This window comes from Anomalospiza imberbis, chromosome 2 (genome assembly GCF_031753505.1).
Source record: "Anomalospiza imberbis isolate Cuckoo-Finch-1a 21T00152 chromosome 2, ASM3175350v1, whole genome shotgun sequence".
Taxonomy (NCBI): Eukaryota; Metazoa; Chordata; class Aves; order Passeriformes; family Viduidae; genus Anomalospiza; species Anomalospiza imberbis.
In genome coordinates, this window is record NC_089682.1 from 14,885,332 (window position 1) to 14,908,539 (window position 23,208).

Consider the following 23,208-nt stretch of genomic DNA (forward strand, 5'->3'; position numbering starts at 1 on the left):
GGACTCCTTTCATTTTATTTTCTTGTTCAGCAGAATGCCTTTGTTGCTCCCATATATGTAGTCATCCTAATTTATTTTTTCCTATAAGGCAAGGCAAATTCCTAGGCAGAACTGATATAGAAGCAGACTACATGATTTTCAGGAACAAACCCCAAATGCCACAATTGTCAGGTAACATATTAACCCAAAAATGTCCTCTGTAAATTCATATGATAGTACCATTGCCTAAAAAGGCAGGCTGTGTGATTGACTCAACTGGAGCAACTTGTGAAGAGCAAGAGCTTTCCATGAAATCATTAATTCTCTGGGTAGCTTTTATCATGCTTGTGGTGGAACTCCTTCACTATTTCTTCATTTATTTTTCTCTGCAGTCCAAATGAATTTACAGGAAGCTAATACACAATTATTATATATGTATATGTATGTTTATGTATGTGAATATTGCACTGTTTTTTACAATATGTTGCAAACAAAAATGTAGGTAATAGTGTTGGAAACACCATCTTAAAAGTGGTAGTAAAATTACCTGGAAAATACATGAGAAATCCCACTCATCTTACATGTCTAGTTTTCAGAGGGCTAGATTTTACATACTGCTTAAAAACATGTCTGAAAGAATTGTTGTCACCATTGTTTTTCAAGTCATGCAAAATATTCTAAGCTATTCAATTTGAGTTTTCTATTTGTAACAAAAAAATTAATTACACGATTGCTTAAAAGAGGGTTCAGACTCTCATAAATTGCCAAACCTTTGGCATAAAACCCTCTTGGGCCATGTAGCCATTGGCTGGAATTAAGCCAAACAATCCTTTACATCCCTTTGCTTCTCAAATTGATTAAAACTGTAACTGAATACTTTAATAGCAGTATAAGTAAAATGGAAGATCTGTTGGTCTTGCTACTTAGCAGCAATAAAAAATAATTAACTTGAAATGCCCATATCATAACTTCTACCTCGTCCAGTCTCAGTAGTGCAAAATAAGTTGGTCTGGCTTCAAGGCACCTGTTCAAGTGTCACTAGGTCTAGGGAATTTATGCCATTGGCTCTAGAAGGGCTCTTTTGATTTGAGTTTGCCCAATTCAGCTATAGCAAGAGAGCCACAAGACTAAGTTTTGCTGGAGTCATCACTGAAGGTTTTCACAAAAGTTCTCAACAATAATGATGACAAAGTCTAAGGCTTGGCCAACATACGAAGGTGCAAAAGTTTCACAAACCTTCAGTGTACTTTCATTCATTATTATCCTTTATCACTTCTCAGATAAAGACACTGGTATATAGTTTCTAAACAGGTACAAGAGTAAGACAGGTTGAGTTAATTTAGCTTTTCACTAATTAGAAAATACATGGAAAATATATCTAATATAGCTGATGTCAGGAATAAACAATGACAGCTTTGAAACAGTAGACCTGAATGAATGATATCCTAGAATGGTTTGGGCTGGAAGGGATCTTAAAGATCATCTAGTTCCTATACCACTGCCATGAGCAGGGATGCCACCCTCTAGACCAGGTTGCTCAGGGCGCCATTCAGCCTGGCCTTGAACACTGTCAGGGATGGGGTACCACAACCCCTCTGGACAACTTGTTCCAGTGTCTCACCACCCTCACACTGAAGAATTTCTTCCCAGTATATAATCGAAAACTGCCCTCTTTCAGTTTAAAGCCATTCCCCTTATCCTGTCACTACATGCCCTTGTGAAAAGTCCCTCTCCAGCTCTTTTGTAGCCCCCTTTAGGCACTGGAAAGGTGCTTATGAGTTCTCCCTGGAGCATTCTCTATTCCAGGCTGAACAACTCACTTGGCCTGTTTTCATAGCAGAGGCACTCCAGCCCTCTGATCATCTTTGTGGTGTCCTCTGGAGTCGTTCCAACAGATCCACATCCTTCTTACATGGGAGCCCCAGAGCTGGATGCAGCACTGCAGGTGGGGTGTCACAAGAATGGAGTAGGGTGGGGTGATCACCTCCCTTGACCTGCTTTTGAAGCAGCCCAGGATATGGCTGGCTATGACAAAATGCTGTGTTCTGTACAGCATGATGACTAGAAAACTGATGGATATTATGGAACCCTGCTTAGACTGTGATTTACAGGTATGTCTGGGTAATTACTGGAATAAATAGAATACAAACTGGCAGATATACAGCTCCATTCAACCCACTCCTCCAACCCTCCTTTAAAAGTACAAGGAGCAAAAAAAAAACTTAAATGCCTGAAAAGCTACAGAATCTAGTAAGCAGGTAACAGTCTCCTCTGGCTACGGGCTAAGAAATAAGAGCATGACACAGTCATTTCCTGATGTGCTTTACCACATATTTTAAGAGGTCAAGCAGGCCGTTGGATACAAAAGGTATGGGCCTTGGACACTGAAAATTACAGATGTTTGGAACAGAGAGCGGGGGAAAGGAAAAACCTTTCTTCTGTCTCTTACCTAACTGAAATGCAATAGCAAGCTCCTCCAAGCTATACAACACTCAGTGCTTGTGCAGGTAGCCCTTGGCTGCTGCCACACAAAGTTAAATTTTAAAATTACACATACACTGTTAATCTACACTGTATTTCTAAGTAACCATCCCAGAATATGCTGTTTCCATGATTTTCTTTCCACTAGGTTGCTAAAAAAGTCTCCCATTATGGCTGTTTCAACTGCAACAGTCCCAGGGAGCTCTATCCTCAACTCTCCCCTTTTCTGCAACCTCTTCCCTATTGCTCAGCAGCCTCCTAAAATCATGCAGCTTTAATTATCATCTCTGTGTGGATGAGTCACAGATCTCTCAGCCCTTCTGTTCACATTCACAGATCAGAATCTCCTTCTGGATATTTGCCACCAGGCCTAACACAGGATGCTGAAGAGCTGAAATCACGTTTCTTCCCAACGCTCCCTGTTCCCCCTTTCTTTCCCTATCTCTGTCAACAGCTCCACCACCTTATGTCCCACAAGCTCACAACCTGGGTGCCATTTTCAACTCCTCTTCGCTTCCCACACAAATCCTGTCGATTTTATTCCCACTGCTGTTCAGAAATATTTGCTTTCTTTCCCAATTATGCTACAGTTATTCAATTCCGGCAGTTTCTTGCCACTGGGTCTGTAACATCCTCATTCTATTGTAATGAATTCCCTTCCCCTCCACACTAAAGCCAGAACTCATCTGAACCTGTAGGACCCACTCTTTCCTTGCCCATTGGAAACGTGCGTAAGAACAGAGAGAGGTGGGAGAAAGCAGAATGGTGAGCAGGCATCACAGTAAGAGGAGAAGGGAAAAAATCTCTATTGGGAAAATACAATGCAAGCTACTAAATAAATGCTATAAAAACAGACACTGCTTATGCAACCTACACACATGCTTCTAGAAGACTACAGCCTTTCCCTGAAAATGCAATAAACCTGCAGTACTCTAAGTTCATAACCCTTGTGTACAAACTAATAGCAATTACCCAGCCTACTAAGAACAAAGAATTGCTTTAATTTTATTTAAACAATCTGTGTGGAGTGGCACCTATCACCATAGTAACAAAATACTTCATGTAGAAATTTAATACAACTTACATAAATCACCCACAGACCAAGCAACTACTGGGAAAAATTGCTTGCTGGATTAAGAGAGATGCAATAGGTACACTAAGCTCTTTTATTCTATCTTTCTGAAGTAATTTTCCATTTCCAATTATTTCTCCCTTCTGTAAAAGACATCATGTTGCTTTCCTTAGGGATCTGGTCACATATTTATTCTTACTTTGCATGTACAGAGTTACACCTCTTCCTTTTTTCTAAAATGAGCCAGCGCACCATTCAGTCAGAAACCACAGCCAGTATTTCAGCACCAACTAAAATCACTGATACTTGCTCATATATCCTTCAGAATCCAAGTGCTTACATGGTCTAAGTCAAATTTCAGCTGTTCAGATGATTCCTCTACTTGGTGACATTCTCAGAGGCAAAAAAATCCACTGAAACTATCAACAGATGAGAGATAGGAAGTGAGGAAGAAATTGTCCATCCAAACGAAAAAAAACAAAGTCAAAACACTTTCCATACCTCTAAATAAGCTTCAAGCATTCAAAGCTATTTTATTATTGTCATGCAAAATAGAGTTTGTAGCACAATGTATTGTGCAGTTCTTAAGTTTTCAATGTCACTTCCAAGACAATTTAGAGGTAAGTAACTGCTTAATTTTTCAGTTCTGTTTTTTCTCTAGTAGCGTCATGCTAAATAATTCTGGTTTTAAAAATACAACTGCAGCAAAACATCTCATGTTTATATTTGTCTAGGTGGTTATTTTGCCAATAGAAAATATTAAATTAATTGAACTGAAAAAAGTACTAATATTTAGGTAGATGGCATTCCAGGCTGGGCTACAACTTCAATGTTTATATTGGATCATCCCAAATGTATGTATTTGTAATGGATTTAAGCAAACAAACACATACATATTCCTGAAATAAAGATAGACACTACACTAATTTCTGCTTAAGGCTCTTACTAGCTACTTAGCAACACGGTTTCTGTAACTCACTGTACTAAACTGGAATCTTGCTTCACTGTACCTGGTTACAGAGACTGCCCTGCCTCTGGGAAGGGAGATCAGTTTCCAAAGTAATAGAAATGCAGAGTCTCAGGCTTCACATCTACTGATACGACCAACACAATACATCATCATTTATCTTGAATGTTGCCATGTATAAAGAATTACCCAGTAAGAGGGGCATATCCTCTGTGTGCCTCATTCAGATGGAGACTGTGATGCCACTCAGTGTGCATGGACACAGTGCCCACATCAGTCTAATCAAAAAGCTTTTGTTTAAAGGAAACATGAGATACAAACCCACATTTTCTCTCCTGTCTACACTTTATCTCAGTTTTCACCAACTTTCTGCATGTGGTTCCACGAGTGGGTTCCATAGTCCCTGACTCCTTCACTGTCACCTTGACTCACTAAGGCTCCATTTCTTAGAAAAATTTAACAGCTGCATTGGTTTACCAACATATGCCCTTTCAAAAAGAATAGTCTTTTTTTCAGAAATTATTCTGCTTTGTATTTCACTTTTGCCCCATGTTCAGAGACTGTTAGTCATTGATCTGGAAGAAAAGCAAGCAAACAAAAAAAAGCCTAAAAGTAACAAAACAAGCCAATATGAACTACTTTTTGCTTTCTGGTCACTAAGTTTTTTGCATACTAAGCAATCTTGAGTAGTTTCGTGGTTTTTGGTTTTGGTTTTTTTTTTTCTCCTTCTATCCCCTAGGAAAAGAAATTATTTTTTCTGAGAATGGAAAAGAAAACAAATTCACCTTTACAGGGTGGCAGCCTCATAAACTACTTTGAAAATGACACATCACAGACATATACAGCTTAGGAAGAAAACCCCATACCTCTTTACAGCACCTATCTCAATGACAACTAATGAGTCATCAAGTTAGTTCTAGCAGAGGTTCATCCCAATAGACTATTATTAACTTTTTAATCTTTCATTTATTCCATGCCTAATTCCATTTCAAAAAGCACTTCAAAACTTACATCAAAAGAGAATATATATACAAGTAAGCCATTTCAAGGGGAAAAAACCTGTATAATCAAATAGCAGAAACAAACTACCAGAATCAGAAAAAGGCATCAATGCTAAGTACCTCAGGCACTTTTTACATTACATTAAATTACATCTGAAATTTTCCATAAAAGTGTGCTTTCAGAGAAATCAGCTACTTTACTATGAAAAAAACATAGCTAAAGAGTATATATTTAAACTACTTTGATATAGCTTCTTGTAAACAAACAACAGTTTCATGCTTCCCCCAATCCTTTAGTTTCTATTTTTGACTATATATACATTATATGCATTACACATTAACTTTTAAAAGTGAAGAGAATAACTGCACAGATCAGTATGTACCCTGAAACTACTACTCAGAGCTGCTTTGAAACTTATAGAACAGAAAATCTTGCATAAGAGCAGCACTTGAAGGATACAAGGAAAGTGAATTCCTGTCAGCATTGCTTACAATGAGTTATAATACTCTCATATGAAGACCCTTTCAATTTCATATATATAGGCAGATATTGTCTGTGAATTGTTTTCAAGGGGAGCTATTTAGTTATTACTTTCCCCATCTATCTAGCTACCTATTTGTACACTTACCCCTTACTTGAACACTTATCAAAAATGGGGTGTTTTGTATAAACAGTGTGCTATGCATATAAATAAAAAACTTCAAGAATGTGGCCTCCTTGTCATGCAGCATTTTTATCTAAAAAAGGGGGGAAGGAAGTGATTATTACCACAGCAGGCTAACAAAGATTTTTCTGCAAACATTTGGCAATAATGTTAGGGTGGAAAGAATAATGCTAAAAATGTAAATAAATAACTTTAAAATTTAATATGCAACTGTCTCCAGCAAACATATTTTGCTTTGAAAATCCCTACAATCCAGAGGCGCAAAGCAGCTTTAATGATGATCCAATCACAGCTTCACACCACTAAACTATTAAAACCATTTTATTAGCTAAAGATACCTGAGGTGATTAGCAATTTGGTATGACATGAAATTTTAAAATTTTAAGCTATATTTATTGAGTCTTTAAAGTCCTTAATAATTAGGACTTAAAAACAAAAGTGAGGAATTGTGATAGAAAAGATGAGAGATAATTTGTAAGACTGGTACTCAGGAGATTAATTATTCTTCTTCATTCATGAATTTGATACTGTCCTTAACAAATTATTAGAACCACTTTATATCACTGCATTTGGATTCTGACTCAGAGCAGAGGAGCTAGGAAGGTAAATTTCCATTTTATCCTTTTAACTGGAAAATAAGCCTCTACTTACATTTGTCTGTGAAACTTAACATTTGAAATATTTCTCGTTTGAGTTTACAGCTGTGTGATTACAAAATCCACAATGACATAAAAAATAGTGCATTTCTCAATAAATAATTTTGGATCCTCTTCAATATCTTTCATCTGAAAAACAGCCATGGCTAAAAGCCCAACAGAAGTATCCCCTGGGATGGGAAGTGCGTCCATTGCGCAAGGGATATATGGATGCTTTCTTTTTTATATCTCAAATGCCTTTAAATGGGAAAAAAGTTCCAAACCTCTCAGCTAAACCAGTGCACAGAGCACTTCTGTGTGCTCTACAGCACAGCTTTCAGCTCATAATCACAGGTGCCCATAAAGTCCAGACAGTGCATTTGTGTAGGATTATCTTGGTCTCTCTTTGCTATCTTCATCCTGGCTGCCACCTCCCAAATTGCACCACTCAGGTTCTCACCCTGTGTCATCCAAAATCTGAGGTTACCTCCAGAAGTTGCTGTGAGACAGCTGATGCCAGAAGTGTGCTCTGTGGCAACAATGCAAGACAGATCCATGTCAGCCATGTGACTGCTCTCCATCTCCACCCTGGTTACATTGCTTCCACCACAGCTCTTCAAAGAGGTCTTTAGGCAGAGAATTAAATGCAGTGAAGCTTTTCTAAAGGAGTTTTTACAAGCCTATAGCTATGCTTCTACTGCAGCATACTCCTGAGTAAATCCCACAAGGCACTAAAGCTGCAAGATAAACATCAGTGGTTTCAAAACTAAATAAACACCGCAAATCATTGTGAAAGCTGATTAAGGAAAGTAAAAAACGTGTGATGAGGGCTACTAATGATCACTAATAAAGAGCAGTAAAAGAAATGGTGTGTTCAGCAGCAAAGTTTTCTTTAACCGTCTTGTAACTTACAAAGTCAATATAAAATTCAACTTTTCAGACATTCCCAAGATTTCCAGGGCTTCCATTTTAAAGAAAAAAGCATCTTTAGTGAAACCTTAATGAATTCCTGAGGAATAAGAGCATTGAGAATGAAAATAAAAACTATCTACAGATTGCCTAAGAAAGCAAGAAATCTTCTGTTCCCTAAAGTTATCAGTGTAGCCACTGCTACCTTTCTAAACCAAAATGAGCACACTCAAAAGAACCAATTCTTGGCACCCTCTGAAGTGGAATAACCCAACTATCTAAGTCAACAGCAATACTTTAATGAACATCATCAAGACATGCTCTCATGTTCTTCCTGATACACACCTGTGACTGGAATAATTCTGTCAACACAAATCTAAATTCATTGATGAACCAAATGGGAACAAAGCACAACCCAAAACAATCTCACACACATACAACCTGTTCACCCATAGCCCTTTAACATCTATCCTCTACCACCAAGAAATAACAGGCCTTTTTTATGCATAGCAGAGGAAACAGAAAGTACAGATAATGCTCAGCCTTCAAGTCCTAGTGAGAGCCAGATATGTGTAGGAGAGAGAGTGCAAGGAAATGGTAGCAAAAATAATAGTCGCATGGATTTGTCTGTTTTTTAAATTATTTTTTCCCCTCCAGTTTTTCTGCAAGTAAAGAGTTTATTATGAAAATGAACAAGAATGCAAGCCCTGAATTAGAGAAGCCATCAGCAAGGAGGACAGTATTAAGAGTCAAAACCTGCAGAAGATGTTGTGAAACAATATCTGAAAATCCTAAGGGGGAGAAAAAAAAACCTAAGCCAAAATAAAGCAGCTGCATAGAAACAGATGATTAGTGCAGGCTACAGTGATAACTTGCAGTGGTCTGAGGGACCTGCTCTCACTGGCAAATATCCACTGCACACTGGCCTGTCAGGCCTTGGGCAATGTCCAACACACATAGAAAACCTGACAGCTAAAACAAAGCATGCATCTTCTCACATTTTGTGCTGAAATCTGTCTCTAACTCAAACTTTTCTAATTATTTATAAGTTAAAACATAGACACTCAATAGGTTTTCTTAGACATCATCCTTATAAGAGTGATGCAATACTGTCATTTTCTTCATTATCCATTTAGCTCTGATAATGAGGGGGACACCCAATATAATTTAATTCTATGAAGAAACACAGTATTACAGTTAGCTTCAAAATGTGCAAAACAATTAAAGGAAGCCACCTTAGGTTTAGTGCTTTTTATTCTTCATCTTGACTAAAGAATTGTTTTTTTTTTGGTTTTGGTTAATAAATCTAAACATTGACTGTAACTTAAACAACACAAAAAAATCCTGATGGAACTCAGCTACTGAAGTTCTAGTTTTAAATTTTACAAAAGTCTTTAAAAAGCTCAAAGTTATTTAAAAAATGTACAGACTGTACACCTTTTATAAACCTTTATTCATTATAAGAAACTGTTCACTACTGTTAAAAACTGCAACATTTCCTTCTGTAGATTTTTTTACCAAAAAAAAAAAACCCTAAGCTAGTACGGTACTATAAAACACTTTGCATACAAAAGAAAACAAGATTTTGAGACAGAAAAAACACTTGATGAGGTGATATTGAAAGATTTAATTTACAGCCATAAGAAAGCACAATGAAGATTCTCAGTGTGTTCAGTGAGCACATTAAAAAAACAGCAGCTAAGACATTTTGAAATGCTACATTGGAATGCATTTAAGTAGAGCTCAAACCACACGTGTTTTAGACTACTAATGAAATTTTTCATTATTGTTCTTAATACAGCCCAATTCAATTTCAGTACATGCTTAAATTTAGGCACATAAATGCTCCTTTTGACTTCAAAGTATGGATTCATGAACTGCTTTCTGATTGCAGAATTATGTCATTTTTGGAGAAGATAAAAATGTTGTTCTCCAAAGGTATTAAATAGTAACATTTATTCTCATTCACGCTGAAAAATATACCTAGAGAAATATCAGCCTACACCACGGTGAATTAGTAGTATCGTGGATAGGGATGAATTTTTCAGATGAATTGATACTGACCTAATTCCTGGAGAATACTGCTGTGGCTGCTACTTTACCCATTTTCTCATTAATAGGGGACACATGAAAATTGATCAGGTGGCTCTTTCCCTCATCTAAAAACTATCTGAAGACAGTGATGCACAGCTAATGTGGAAAACGACCAGTCTGGACAGCTAGGTCAGAAGTTTACTTTTTCTCAGTTTGGTGTAATGCTTGTGAAAACCAGAAAGTCTCCTTGGTGCTCCTACTACCTAGACCACTCTCTCCCTCTTTCTTCACTCTACATTCTCAAGTGCAAACAATCCCTCAAACTTCTGCTTGGCAGCAAAGAGAGTTTACAGCTCAGCAGAACAACAGACACACACAGAGACAGACCTAACCCTCACACAGAAGGGCAGGGAAGGTTCTCAGGTTTGCACTCCCCTGTGAAGCTCATTAAGCAAGTTACTTCTCAGTAACTACTTCTGGATTTTTTGAAAGTAGGATGTACAAAAATATAATCAAAATATTCCAACCACCTCATGGCAACATGTTTCAACAGGTGTCTACATGATACAAACTTTGGAAAGAAAGGATTACTAAAGTTCAATGTATACAGATCTTTTGAACCAGACAGGTAATTAAAATTTAAAGACAAAGTATAAGAAATTAAATATGCAAATTATCAAATAGTTATCAAAATTTGTAGTGATTATATTACACTAGAGAACCCAAGATAAATATTACTGCTGAGATATGCAGAGCCATATACACAGCACAACACAAACTAGTACTATAAAACCAGAAAAGATAATTTTTAAAAAGCATTTACTAAATACTGATATTCCCTTATTTTGGTTGGACAATGATATAGCCAGTGTTAAACAAAATTGTGGGGAAGAAGGTAATAGCCATTTACAGTTCAGGAAAAAAAAAACCTGCTAAGCAGACTGTCTCATACCTGTTGTACTATTGTTGTTAGTTCCAGACAGAGTTGTATGACATTATTTCTTGTTACTGAGTAATCTGTGACAGCGGCAAAAGGTGATCTAAAAATAAAAGAAAAAAAAAGAAAAAAGTTGAATAGCACTAGCAGATAACCACTTGCAGTCTTAAGTTCCTCTTTCAGAAATTCCAGTTATAAAAACATTATTTCTAACAGTTTACTTCTGGACTACCTTTACTCCCCAAGAAGAAGCCCAGCTGGCCTTCTGCATTGGTTTGGGAATACTCTTATGAAGACAGCCAGAGGCACTACTTCCTCCTGTGATATGAACAGTGTCCAGATGTGAATGAGATCAGAGAAGCTTTTGGCTGATTCACTGGGATTCTTGGGATTTGATCTAATAACTGGTGGAAGAAGCAGAGGGACTTGGAATAGGTAGAAACTTTATCTAGAGGGGGAACTTTATCTAGAGGGGGAAACATTTAAAGCCAGAGATGCATCAGTCAATACTGAGAAGAGGAAGCACAACCCAACATTCTCACACACTATGCTACAGTCAGAACCGCTTAGTGAAATGAACATTCACAGACCTTACCTACATGTGTCTTAGCCTTTAAAAACTTCACATCAGGATGTTTTAAATGCTTGCCTACCTGGAAGCTTGCTTGCTTTCTACAGGCACTGCTAAAATGCATTTGGTTAGTGAAGCTGGCAGTCATCTGATTTGTGTTCTACAAGCCTCTCAAACTGTAAGCTCATATATGTGACCTATATTGTTTATTCAAGAAGTAGCCAAACACTAGGTAGGACTGTTATTTTCTTTAAGTGGAGCATGACTTTATCAGTGTTTCAAATGAGGATTTTATGGGCATTATTAGCGTCACAAAGATAGTATTTGTTCTTTATATACCTGCGCTTCAAACATTTAAAACAAACAAAAAAAAAGCAGGTGGTAGTCAGGTTGTTTTTATATTAGGATGGGTGACTAATCCCTTCCCCAACTGGATGCTTTAATCACTTCACACACAGTTGCATATACCTTGAAGAGTTTTACAGCACTGCTTGGTATTATGCCTTCCTTATTTAAGCCTGAAGACATTTCCAGTACAAAGAACTTTGCTATAAGCAAGTCCAGGTGATAGCTGCAAATACTCCATTTCTACTGGTACTAACAGGTTTCTAAATTACAGTAATTCTAAACACAGAATTACTGAAATGTTAGTGCAGGCAGATGTGGAATTGTCCATTAATAACCCCATGTGAACTCGCCTATCTCTGATGGCTTCATCTCATGCTCTCTTTCTTCTCTAGTGCTTGCAATCCAGCCCTGATGGTTGATAAGACAGAATTAACCCTGAGGTGCTTAATTAAGTCTACCAGCTCTAATTTTATATAATATATCACACAAGGACATACACTTTCTGCCTTTATTTTCTAGAGAGGAAACCAGTACATGCTTTCAAAATGAAAGTACAGACACTGGAAGCTAAGGTAAGTTCCAAAAGGTGCCTTATGAAAGTTACTGGACATAGACATGCATACACACAATTCAGAATCCAAGTTTTCTGCAGCATATGACAACCATACAGTAGGTACACACTAGAGCAGACCAACCCACAGGCACACCCAAAGATTATTTCTGAAGTTTAGGAGATACATGAGTATATTAAAGGATAAAAGGTAACTGAACTGCTTGGTTATGAACCATAACTGAGTTCAAGAAGTATTTGGACAATGCTTTCAGGCAGATGGTGTCATTCTTGGGGAGTCCTGTGCAGGGCCAGGAGTAGGACTCAGTGACTGTGATCCATTCTAACTCAGGGTATTCTGTGATTATTGTGTTTAAAGTACATTAGTCAAGATATACAAAACTGCTGATTTTTCCTTCCATAATTGTAACTGTCGAGGTTCTGAAATCTACCTGAAACCTTGATTTAAAAAGGTCATGCTAATTTAGGAACTTACTTTTATTAAAGATTAATGGAATCAAACCAGCAAATGGTATTATTTTACTTTAAGTATGGGTGTTAATACAATTTGATCCTGAAATTACACAACTGGAATCTATTTGACATTTCACAGCCTCCAGCATTTCTCTAAACAAAATCACACAGTAGGCTTTGGCTTCTAATACTGCATCATCTTCCCCCATACTTTTGTAATTTAGTTTGGTTTCACGGTTCATGAGGAAAATAATGGTATTTTTTACCATCATTACTCCTAGTGAAGATCATTAGAAGTGCCCCAAGTAAACTTCACTGACTTTAAAGAACAGGCAAAGGGACTGAGACATTACTCATTTTAGTCACATTTAAGTTATCACAATGAAGATTTACTGGCAACAGCACGTCAAGCAGGCAGCAAGTGTGTCTGCAGGAGGGAGAAGACTACTACAAATCAACAACTAAGACGTAAGATTTTGAGAAGTGCTTCACAACTTAAAAAGATAAGGAGGCAGGTCTATGTTTTATATAAACTCTACTCCTGCGGAAAACCTAAAGGATCCTCCAATTGCCTCCTCTGCAGATCTCTGTAGCTTTTAAACCAACTCCCTCGCATCGATTTTTGCAGATGCCTCTCTGGGGTATTGCTGCAAACTGGACCAGTAAAATTTCAATTCCCTTTCCTTCCTGTTCCCAGTTCAGAGCACATCCCTGGAGGCAATCTGCATGCACGATTACACAGCCACTGCTACATAAGCAGCTGGATAAATGGTAAGGGTCTCTTCAAATATTTGTCTCCAAAGGAAATGTATTTTGATATTCCATCCCAAACCTCAACTTCAGTAGGCAAAATGCAGCAAGACATAGTGTAACAACATGCCAGCAGTTTCAATCAAAATAGCAACAGAAACTTCACTGAAGGATCACTGACTGGATTTCACATGAGACAAAGTGTAGAATACCAATCTGACAAAAAATCTCTTCATTGGTAATATGCCCATTGCTTATAATTTTAATACAGCACAACATTACTGACTGTGAATAGATCAATCAACTTGCATAAATGCAAATAAAGCCTACATATAGTATAACTTCAGGTGGCTGCTAAAACCCTTTCCTCCTTAAGACACGTGCCAAGTATAAAAAATTCCCTGTTTAATTAGACAACTTCTCTCTACTTAAGAAAAAAATTCTTGGCTTGGCAGACCCATTTCTATCACCTTGCAATTCCTATGCTTTTCTTTCAAAGCCACATTTTTCACAGTCCCTAGGAATTTCGGGTCTGAGGTACCTCATACAACTCCAGTTAAGAAAATTCCCTGAGAAGAACTTGCAGTTTTCAACACACATACTGTCCAATTCGGCGCTTTTAAAGTTAAACAAGAACTAAAAAACTACCTTGGTCTGGGGCCACATGATGCCCCACTCCCTGCTGTAACATCAATCTCAGTGTCTCATTGTCTCACCTCTCATAGTCATTTCCAAGATATTTCCAATACACATTTCCCTCTTTGTGGAACATTTTTTTACTGTTTCTCTTGCAAGTCGTTTGTTCTTTCTTCAAAATTGTGATTTTCTTTGCAACACCCACATGAAAACACCTTTGTAGTTCCACAGCATGCTTACCACATGACCTTTCCACTCTTTTCCTCTTCCAAACCTCTGCTGGTTTCCCATTTTCATTATTTGTCTAACCCTTCTACACCTGATATCTTAAGGAAAATAAATTTACACAATCACATGAATGCTTTTGCAAACACATGCAGGGTATTTTTGCCTTTAGTCTCACATTTTCTCCATCCTTCTCTTTTCCAACACTTGAAGCCATTAGTCATTTTCAAACCACTTTCACAAATGAGTGGGTAATAGGTTTCAAGGATAATTAAGTTCGTAGACATTTTGTGATCATTAATACAGGTGGAAAAGTGGGAACCACAAAACTTTTTCACTGTGCAAACCTACATTGTGAACATTTACCTTATGAGACACCAGGGCAAGATGAAGAGCTTCGAAACACTTACTCCACAGGGAAATAACACTGGTGCTTACTTTTTTTTTTTCATCACTGAAGTCAATCAACTTCAATGCCCTGATCTATATAGGATGTAAGGTTTTTCTAAGACAAGGCATGAAAAAGCTACTGGTTCTTTTCACACTTTTTTAAACCAGTGTTTGACATAAATAATCTAACACCTCTGAAATGTGAATTTGTTTATATACATGTAATGTATATAAACACATGCATGTGTATACACTTTTAGGAATTGAAACCTGCATGTGTATACACTTTTAGGAATTGAAACTTAAATAGCATTTTTAGCAGTATCAGCATCTTTCAGAATGAAAAAATAAACTATCAAACATTCATTAATGAAACCACCCTGAAGGACTGGTAGAAAAAACAGTCACATTAACATAGTACAGCTAATTCCATCACAGAATTAAAAAATAATACAATTCAACAGCTATTAACAGTCATAACTACTGATTGCACATGAAGAAAAATCCTTCAAAAAAAATTTAAAATTTGTGAAGGAGATGCATACCCTCAGTATTTCTATGTTATCAACTTGTTTGTCCTCATACGCTTTAGCCTCATCTGTCTTCTTCATATAACATTAAGGGAAAATAATACATAGAAATAACAATTTCACTTTAAAAAGCTGCAATTTGGACAAATACAGACTGCTGCTAGTAAAAGCATAACCCAAACCAAAAATTAATCCCATTTCACCACTATTTGTACTACTGAGATATTTTATAACAATAGACACTGTGAGGAGTTTAAAACCAATATCATACTTAGTTTAGTATCCTAACAAGGGAAAATGTCCTCAGAGCCTTTTGATTAAATGGGACGGTCCAAAATCTTTCAAAGAGAGGCAACCAAAGCAGTAATATAATGCCATCTTCAAAGGCAACATATTAAATTAAATATTATTTTATTATTAATAAATATCAACAACTACATAATAATTATTATATATAATTATATAATATATATTATGTATATATAAATATATATATTTATATATATATATGTATATATTTTATATATATTTATAAATATATATAATTATTAATTTAATAATTAATAACTGGTAATGAATAATTAAAATATTATTATTTTATTAACTAATAAAAATCTGAATGCACAATACTTTTGTATATACACTGTGCCTAAGCCATCTAAGACTCATAGTTTTAGGCTTTCATGAATCAAACATTTCATTTGTATTTCTAATGGAACTGCTTTATGTAGAATCAGGGAAGAATGCAGTAAAATTCACACTGGACAAAGCAATTCTTTAAATGAGTGGTCTATTAAACATCTACAGCTATTCCAGGAGCACAATACAGTTAAGTACCATAGCATTCTGAGGCAGCACTTACTGACAGGTTTGATACACCACTCAAAACAGCAAAAAGGGAAATGCATAAAGGAAACAAGATTCAAAGGTTTAAGGCTGAAACCCAGTTGACAGATAGTGCAATCCTGCTGTGGTGAGTAAAGAATCACTAAAGCCTTTATTTCCTTTTGCTTTGGTTTCATTTGTTTACTCCCACCACCTTGTGTATAAAGCAGATTTACCCTGTCAGGACAAGTAATAACCAAGCACAGCTAACAGGACTGTGCGAAGTTTCTAATAAAGGAGACTCTAAACCAGTAACACTTTCTTTGTAAGTAAGAAGTTATGGGCTTACAAACAATGCATCTCTTTACTAAAACTACAAAATAGCCACACCATAAACATCACCAGGGCTCATTCAGCAAAAACAATGAGGCAAAGAAACCCAGTTGAATACATTCTACCTACAATGGAAGGAAATGTATGCATTGAGTATGTCACCATGGTGAAAAGAAGGACATCCATTTGGAGTGGGGAACATTCTCCTACTACAAGGCTTTACACAACGCAGACTTAAAGGGTGTGCTAAACCTGAACACCCAGAATTGTTCATAAACCAAGAGCATTTACATCATTGCAGACTGCACTTCTCTGATGCATTGAAGCATCACCCAAAAAAGCCCATGGTGTAAGGCTTGGAGATCCTGCTCTGCTGTCAGCCACTGAAGCATTCAAATGTCCTTAACTTCAGGAATAGATTTAACACTTATTTGATAGGATTTCTGTATGGATACAACTGTTTCACAGAAATGTAGTGATTCATGCCCATACCAAAATAATTTGCCCACCTGAGGTCTAGAAACTATAGGATTACACCCCACTATTCTTTGAATGACCATAAAAGCAGACCTAGACTTGTCAAAAAGGCCTTTTACTGTGAAAGTTTACATTTTTTTACTTCTGTCAGAAATTTTACCATATAATTTATATAACTAACAATTTCAATCTACAGTTAGGTTTTTTGCTCACCTTTTTTTTCCATTTTGCTCATGTACCATGTGTTCACACAGCAGTGGTAAGTTAATCAGACTGATGCACATTTGTCAGCCTGCTAGCTTTTCTCTGGCCACAGCAGTGAAAGTCTTGAATACAAAAATCTATCTCCACAAAATCTCTCTGTTTCTCCTACTTAGTCTGCAGTGTAATCTGCAGCAGCAGTTCAAGCTTTTTATTTCCAAAAAGGGGATAGTTCTAGTACGAAAAACAAGAGTTACAGAAGAGTTGCTGTGAAAGACATATTGAATCTCTGCCCACACAGATGGCTGAGTCAAACAGTACACTAAAAAAATCCAGTGGTGCTTGACAAATCCTAATTCACGATCATGAAAATCTGTGACACAACAACAGACGCAAAACATTGTAGCAGTTATCTCATGAGAAGTTGACTGTATTTTCTTAAATTCTTAACAGAAAAAAACTCACCACATCATCTTAGTGTCTCTTAAATGAGAACTCACATAGTCCTAAAAACAACCAATCCTTTCTCACTCCTATTCTCTAAGTCTGTGCTTATAGTTTATACAGATATTAGTCCTATTGTTAAGATCCAAAATATTCTATTGATCCTGCATAAGATATATGGTATAGAGAGTCCTTGCTCAGATAATATGGCCCAAACACTAGACCAGACAGGAAGAAGCCCAGAAGCACAACTAAGAATTCTATTCTTGCTAGTGCAATCTGCAGGAAAAACAGATTTCCAGGGCTTTTGGTTGGCAAAGACAACTGAAGTGTGGTGAAGGTGAATGAAGAGAACATATCAAACCAGGAACAATATGGAAGATGACATCACCAGAAGTCTCTGCTGGCAGAGCAAGGAGAGAAATGGGAAGAGACAGAGCTCATGAAGCTGCCATCAAATGTCATCTCAGTTCAAGTTTGCTAAGGACCCTTCCTCTTCCACAAAGAACAATACAGTTCTTCCCAGTCAAGACTACAGTAATGAGCTGTACCTGTTAAATCCTGCTGTCCCATGAAAGAAAAATAGATGACTTAAAGTGGGACTTGAAGAGGAACAATGAGATGCTCAAAGGATTTGTAAAATCCTTTTGCTCCTAAGGCTGTCTTCACTTTTCAGCAGCTTCTGACTCTTTAGGTGACAAACTCAACACTCAAAGTTGTGCCAGCTTCCGAAGAAGATACAACCTTCTGTCTGCCTGTCAGGTGGTCTGCGAAGATCTGGGAGAAAATCTATTGGATGAATGATGAGTTCTTCATTCAGGACTCATCACAATTTCAGGACTGCAACCACTATGTATCAGCAAATTAGTAGAAAATAAATGAGCTGGGAGTACAGTACAAGACCTGGCTGTGTCCTAACCAGAGAGAAAGCTACTTATAAGCATTAGTAAATGCTCTAAACTCGGGGCTCAGAAGAATTTTCTGGGATCTCTATGATATCATTACTTTCCAGTTTATGCTTGCCTCTAGACAACTGGGAAGTTTTCACTGGTGTCATTGAAGACACAAATAACCTGGTAAAATCCTAACAGAATTTTGTTAAGATAGAAAAACTAGCTGCAACCCTCAAAATCCTTGAGGTGTTCATGTTGCTTTTAGAGCACCATGGAAAAGCTATGGATGGATAATATATACATAATTCAGAAATTGCAGAGACAGTGAATACCAACACATCCACACACAAAGCAACATTTTACAAAGTGTTTTTCAGGTGGATTGCAAATGTGTGGTCTAAGAATGAAACCTTAATCAGGATTAACAGGAAATAAATATGCCTAATTTCAATTCCAATTAAATGTGCAGATACTACTGGACATACTAGTGCACAGAGAAAAAAATACTTTCATGAGGTTAGAAATAGCTTTATGCCAAAAAATTTCAACACATTCATAGCGCAAATCCACAGTAATGAATTTCAATAAGGAATTCTAATTTAATTACACATTTTTAAGTATTTCTCACCAGGATAGACTGAATCAGCCCTATAAAAAAGCAGAAGAATTTCCAGGAAACAGACACATCAGAGAAGAAGGAAGATAAAGAAAGGTGAACATATTACTATTCCAAAGAATACAACTTTCATGAATTACAGGAGTAAAGACTGAACAGAACTCCAATGATTTATCTGAAAGTCTAGAAGACCTGACTGACTGTAATTCCTGAGAAGTATCACAGGAGATATTTAAATGCCAAGTTGCTTTGATCAGGTAAAGTAGTTTCTTGCTAGAACCTGAAGTGTGGGTTTCCATTTGTCTAAATTATGTTAAGCGTCAAGTAGAAATGCATCACCCTTTCACAAAAGACTCATGTTTTTTCAAGGCACTGATATTGTCAAGAAATTCACTTGGAAGAATTTTAAGATTACAAAGAAAGTATAAAACAAAAGGTTTTAAAGCTATGAAGTCTCCTGAAAGAGGAGACTTCATTTTGTGGGCTGAGAAAGTAACAGGAAGTTAAAATTAGACTCAAATGTATCAGTGTGATGACAGTTTCCTTACAGCGTGTTATTGGAGAGTTATTTCATGCTCCTCAAAAACGTCAGACAATTTCTTTTGAAAATAGAATTCTCTATTAAGTTTTCCAGCTCATAAATGAAACTAAGCCAAAAGACTTTTAGAGCCTGGCAATAAAAGCTACCCTAATTTTCAGTAAAACTCAATTTCTGGCATACATCTGGAAGTAGTACTGCTCCAGGCAAAGACCTGGAACAAAGAGTGTCCTTGGATTGGCCCTGCACAGTAGCACTGCAAGACTACAGTGAAAGTAACTCAGCAAATCACAACTCTCACACTCCTTTAGATAATTGTGCCAGACCTAACAAAATCCTTTAAGATCTTAAATGTCCCACGGAAACATCATAAACAGAGCAGTCACTACAGCAACAAGTGAAGCACAACCTGTATGGAGTCGTCACCATTTCGTATGTATAAAAACCACATCACTGCATGTCTATGCAAGTTTGATCTGCTGCTAGCTGCTTTTCCCAGACATGACCTCAAAGCCACTACACAGGGGCAGCCTAGCAGGGCTGTTACAATGGGGTCGACAACCCTAATAGTCACTTCATTCATCCTAATGGTTTGCTCTCCCCTCTCACAACCTAAGATGCAACCGGTACTCGAAAACAACCAAAAAACTAAGATTTGGGGTCTAGATTTGATAGTAACAGGTGTGCAGAATAAAATTAAATCCTTGTTCCTTACTTTTACTAATTATTTTTTAAAATCTTTCTATCTCCCCCTAGTGGCCCCAACACTTTCTTAGAAGGTATACAAGAATCATATTGACCTCCAGATGTTCCCACTTCCTGAGAAAAATGTAGTTATTGTCCTACTTTCATCCTCATTTGAGGTGTTCACAAATAAGGAAGTAAAAAACTTTACCAAAACACCCAGATGCTCATAAATCAAAGAATTCTTAAAATGTTTTAGAAAACATTTCTTAGAACCAGGTGTTTAGATCTTCAAAAGGACTTTCCTGGAAATCTGAAGCTTTCTTTGGACACTCAAGACAGCATTGCTGAAAGTGTGATACCACCATCATTTCCCTCATTTTTGACTTTTTGGAATTCCTGGGTTTGATCAGCTGTCATTTCATTTCAGCTAAATGCAAAAGTACATGTTGTGCACAGTACTATAGTGAAACACCAGTCCTCAGATACAGATGTTTTCTAGCATTAATAACCACCTTCTTCCTGAACCTCCATTATTAAATTTATATTAAGTTGCAAAAAACCCATTGTTCTTCAATGTGTTAAATGTGTGTATATATATATATATTTGAAATTTACTTCTGAATAAAAGACTATTAAAAAAAGAGCACAAAAACCCATCAAACAAACAACCAAAACCCTAAAGGAACTTTGACTTAGTAACCAAGTCTTTAATCATGACCACTGTTTCAATGAGAAACCAACAAGATTATTTCTCAGTAGAAATAAGTGGCGAAAACTGACTTGTCTATGCAAAATAACATGTTTTTCTATTGTTCTTTCTGTTTGAAAGCCCATTATGGTATGGTGCCTTCTGCCAATAATGATTTTGCAGGGAGGAAAAGTGAAGCCTACAGGTATTCCAAGCACTAACAGGTTAGAGACAGAGCTAAAAATATACTCCCAATTTTTCAAGTCCCAATACTAAATTCTTTTCATGAGATTGCACTAATTCTCTAAACACTGATGTTAAATATCTAAAGAAAAATGTAGGAGCCAACTTTAGGTACTCTGGGTTTCAAACCTGAGGAAAGGCCAGAGAGGGAGTATTAAAGAAGAAGCAATGGTAGCTGCAACCTCCTGAACAAAACAAAGAGCTTGCAGTCCAGCTTAAGAAGTGGAAAAGATTCAGGCCTCACCTAAACCATTCACAAGGAAATCATTTATGGGAGAGAAGTTGGTTTTCCTCAGAAAAATGAAACACAAAACACAACAGTAAAACTAAATAATTCTGTTAGATTTAAAAAGTTACACAAAGATCATACTCTGACCAAAACTTCAGCTGCTGGAAACAAAATAAGATACAACTTTAAATCAAGATAAGCATTTTATTTTCTCTGATGAAAATTCACTGTGATGTATTATATAAAGAATTACAAACAGACTAATTTCAACCACTTTAGGAATTTCAATATCATCTTAAATACCTGCGTGTTATTCTTGTTATAATTAGAAAAAGTCACTACAAATGTAGCAAAAGCACTTCAGTCCTGGTCCCACACACGTCCTAGGTAACAGAGGTAAAAGTGTAGAGCACTACCTCTAGAAAATCAGAAGTATTTCACTGCTATTTAAAAAAACCTAAAACACAACATACATGTTTGTACACACACACACACACACTGGAATTATATGTTGACATCCATAAAATGAGAAGTATAATCAGTTTTGTGAACTTGATAGTATCAAAGCAATGAATCTGATTTATGCAGGTTAAATTGCTGCTTTACATTTAGTAAAAAATACATATATAACCTGATGATGTCATCCTGTTGCTTATATATATTGCATATATATGTGTAGGGTCACAGTGCATTTAGAGGTATTGTATTGAAAAGCTAATCTGAATTGCATGCTGACCTAAAAAAAAATAAGATTTGGTACAAACATCCCCTTGCAACATGTGAATGAATTCTGCTTCCATTCAGTTTCTATGTTACATTTTGTAAGGTAGTTGGAGCTTGTTCATGTGCATGATCTGGTTACCTGTGAGACATTAGGGAGATTTTACCTGTCCAACCAAGCCAGAAGACTTTTAGCTGCTCCAATCAGATCCACTACTGATGTCAGAAAATCATTTGGTAATTTGCGACTGGTCCTTCCATCATAGTGACCACTCCTCCTCCTCCCAGTAATGAAGTTCTGCAGATTTTTGGCAGATGCATTCAGTTTGTGAGAAAGGGTTTTTAGATTTTCTGTTTCCAAACCATAGTTCTGCATTTGAAAAAAAAAAAAAAAAAGAAAGTTAGCTTTACAGATGAACAGAAGAACCAAGAACAGCAAGACTGATCTACTTCAAAACTTAACCATTCCTAGTAATTAAGGCAGAAACACACCCACTCAGTAGTTTTTAAATGTATAGAATGTTCTGTTTCTGAAGTGCATAAAAAGAGAACAAAAGAAGAGCAAAATTATGAGTGATCCTTTAGCTTGTTCTAAGCGTACCGAGAAAAACATCTCAAACAGAAAACCTAGTCTGGAAAACTGTTTTTCAAAGCAGTGCATCACTCTCGGTAGATCACCAGAATCATGGAATGGTGTGGGTTGGAAGGCACCTTCAAGATCATCTCGTTCTAACACCCCTGCCACGTGCACAGACGCCTTTCACTAGAGCAGGCTGCTCAGGGCCCCCTCCAGCCTGGCCTTGATCAGAGGGTTCTCTCTGTAGACCTGATGATAAGAGATCGGTATCCCAGGTCCATACTCACAATAATCCCTAAGACACTCCTGGCACCAGGCCTTGCAACTAGCAGAAGTATGCAGCATGGACATGGTGTGACACTAAATTGGTTTTGTTGGCTTCAGAGATCTCAGTAAGCTAATTAGCATACTTCTTTTTCAGTAGTCAAGGACCACCACAACCACACACCACAGAACACACTGCTGCCCTGCTCAACCTCTCTTTCACTCATTTAAAATCAATTTATAAACTTTGTTTCCATTTAACAAAGTTACATTCTTTAAATTACATTCCTTAGCTGTGAAGAAGAGACAGAAATAATTA

General features: G+C 36.8%; 1 protein-coding gene across 8 annotated transcripts in view; it reads right to left on the reverse strand.

Moving 5' to 3' along the window:
• CNKSR2 (connector enhancer of kinase suppressor of Ras 2) overlaps positions 1-23,208 on the reverse strand; it is a 205,459-nt gene that overhangs the window by 134,397 nt on the left and 47,854 nt on the right. For all 8 annotated transcript variants that reach the window (XM_068179895.1, XM_068179894.1, XM_068179892.1 and 5 more), the window contains exons 3-4: positions 22,216-22,418; positions 10,696-10,783 (exon numbers count right to left, since the gene is read on the reverse strand). In XM_068179895.1, coding sequence (XP_068035996.1) covers positions 10,696-10,783; positions 22,216-22,418 — 291 coding nt within the window. The remainder of the gene's footprint in view (positions 1-10,695; positions 10,784-22,215; positions 22,419-23,208) is intronic.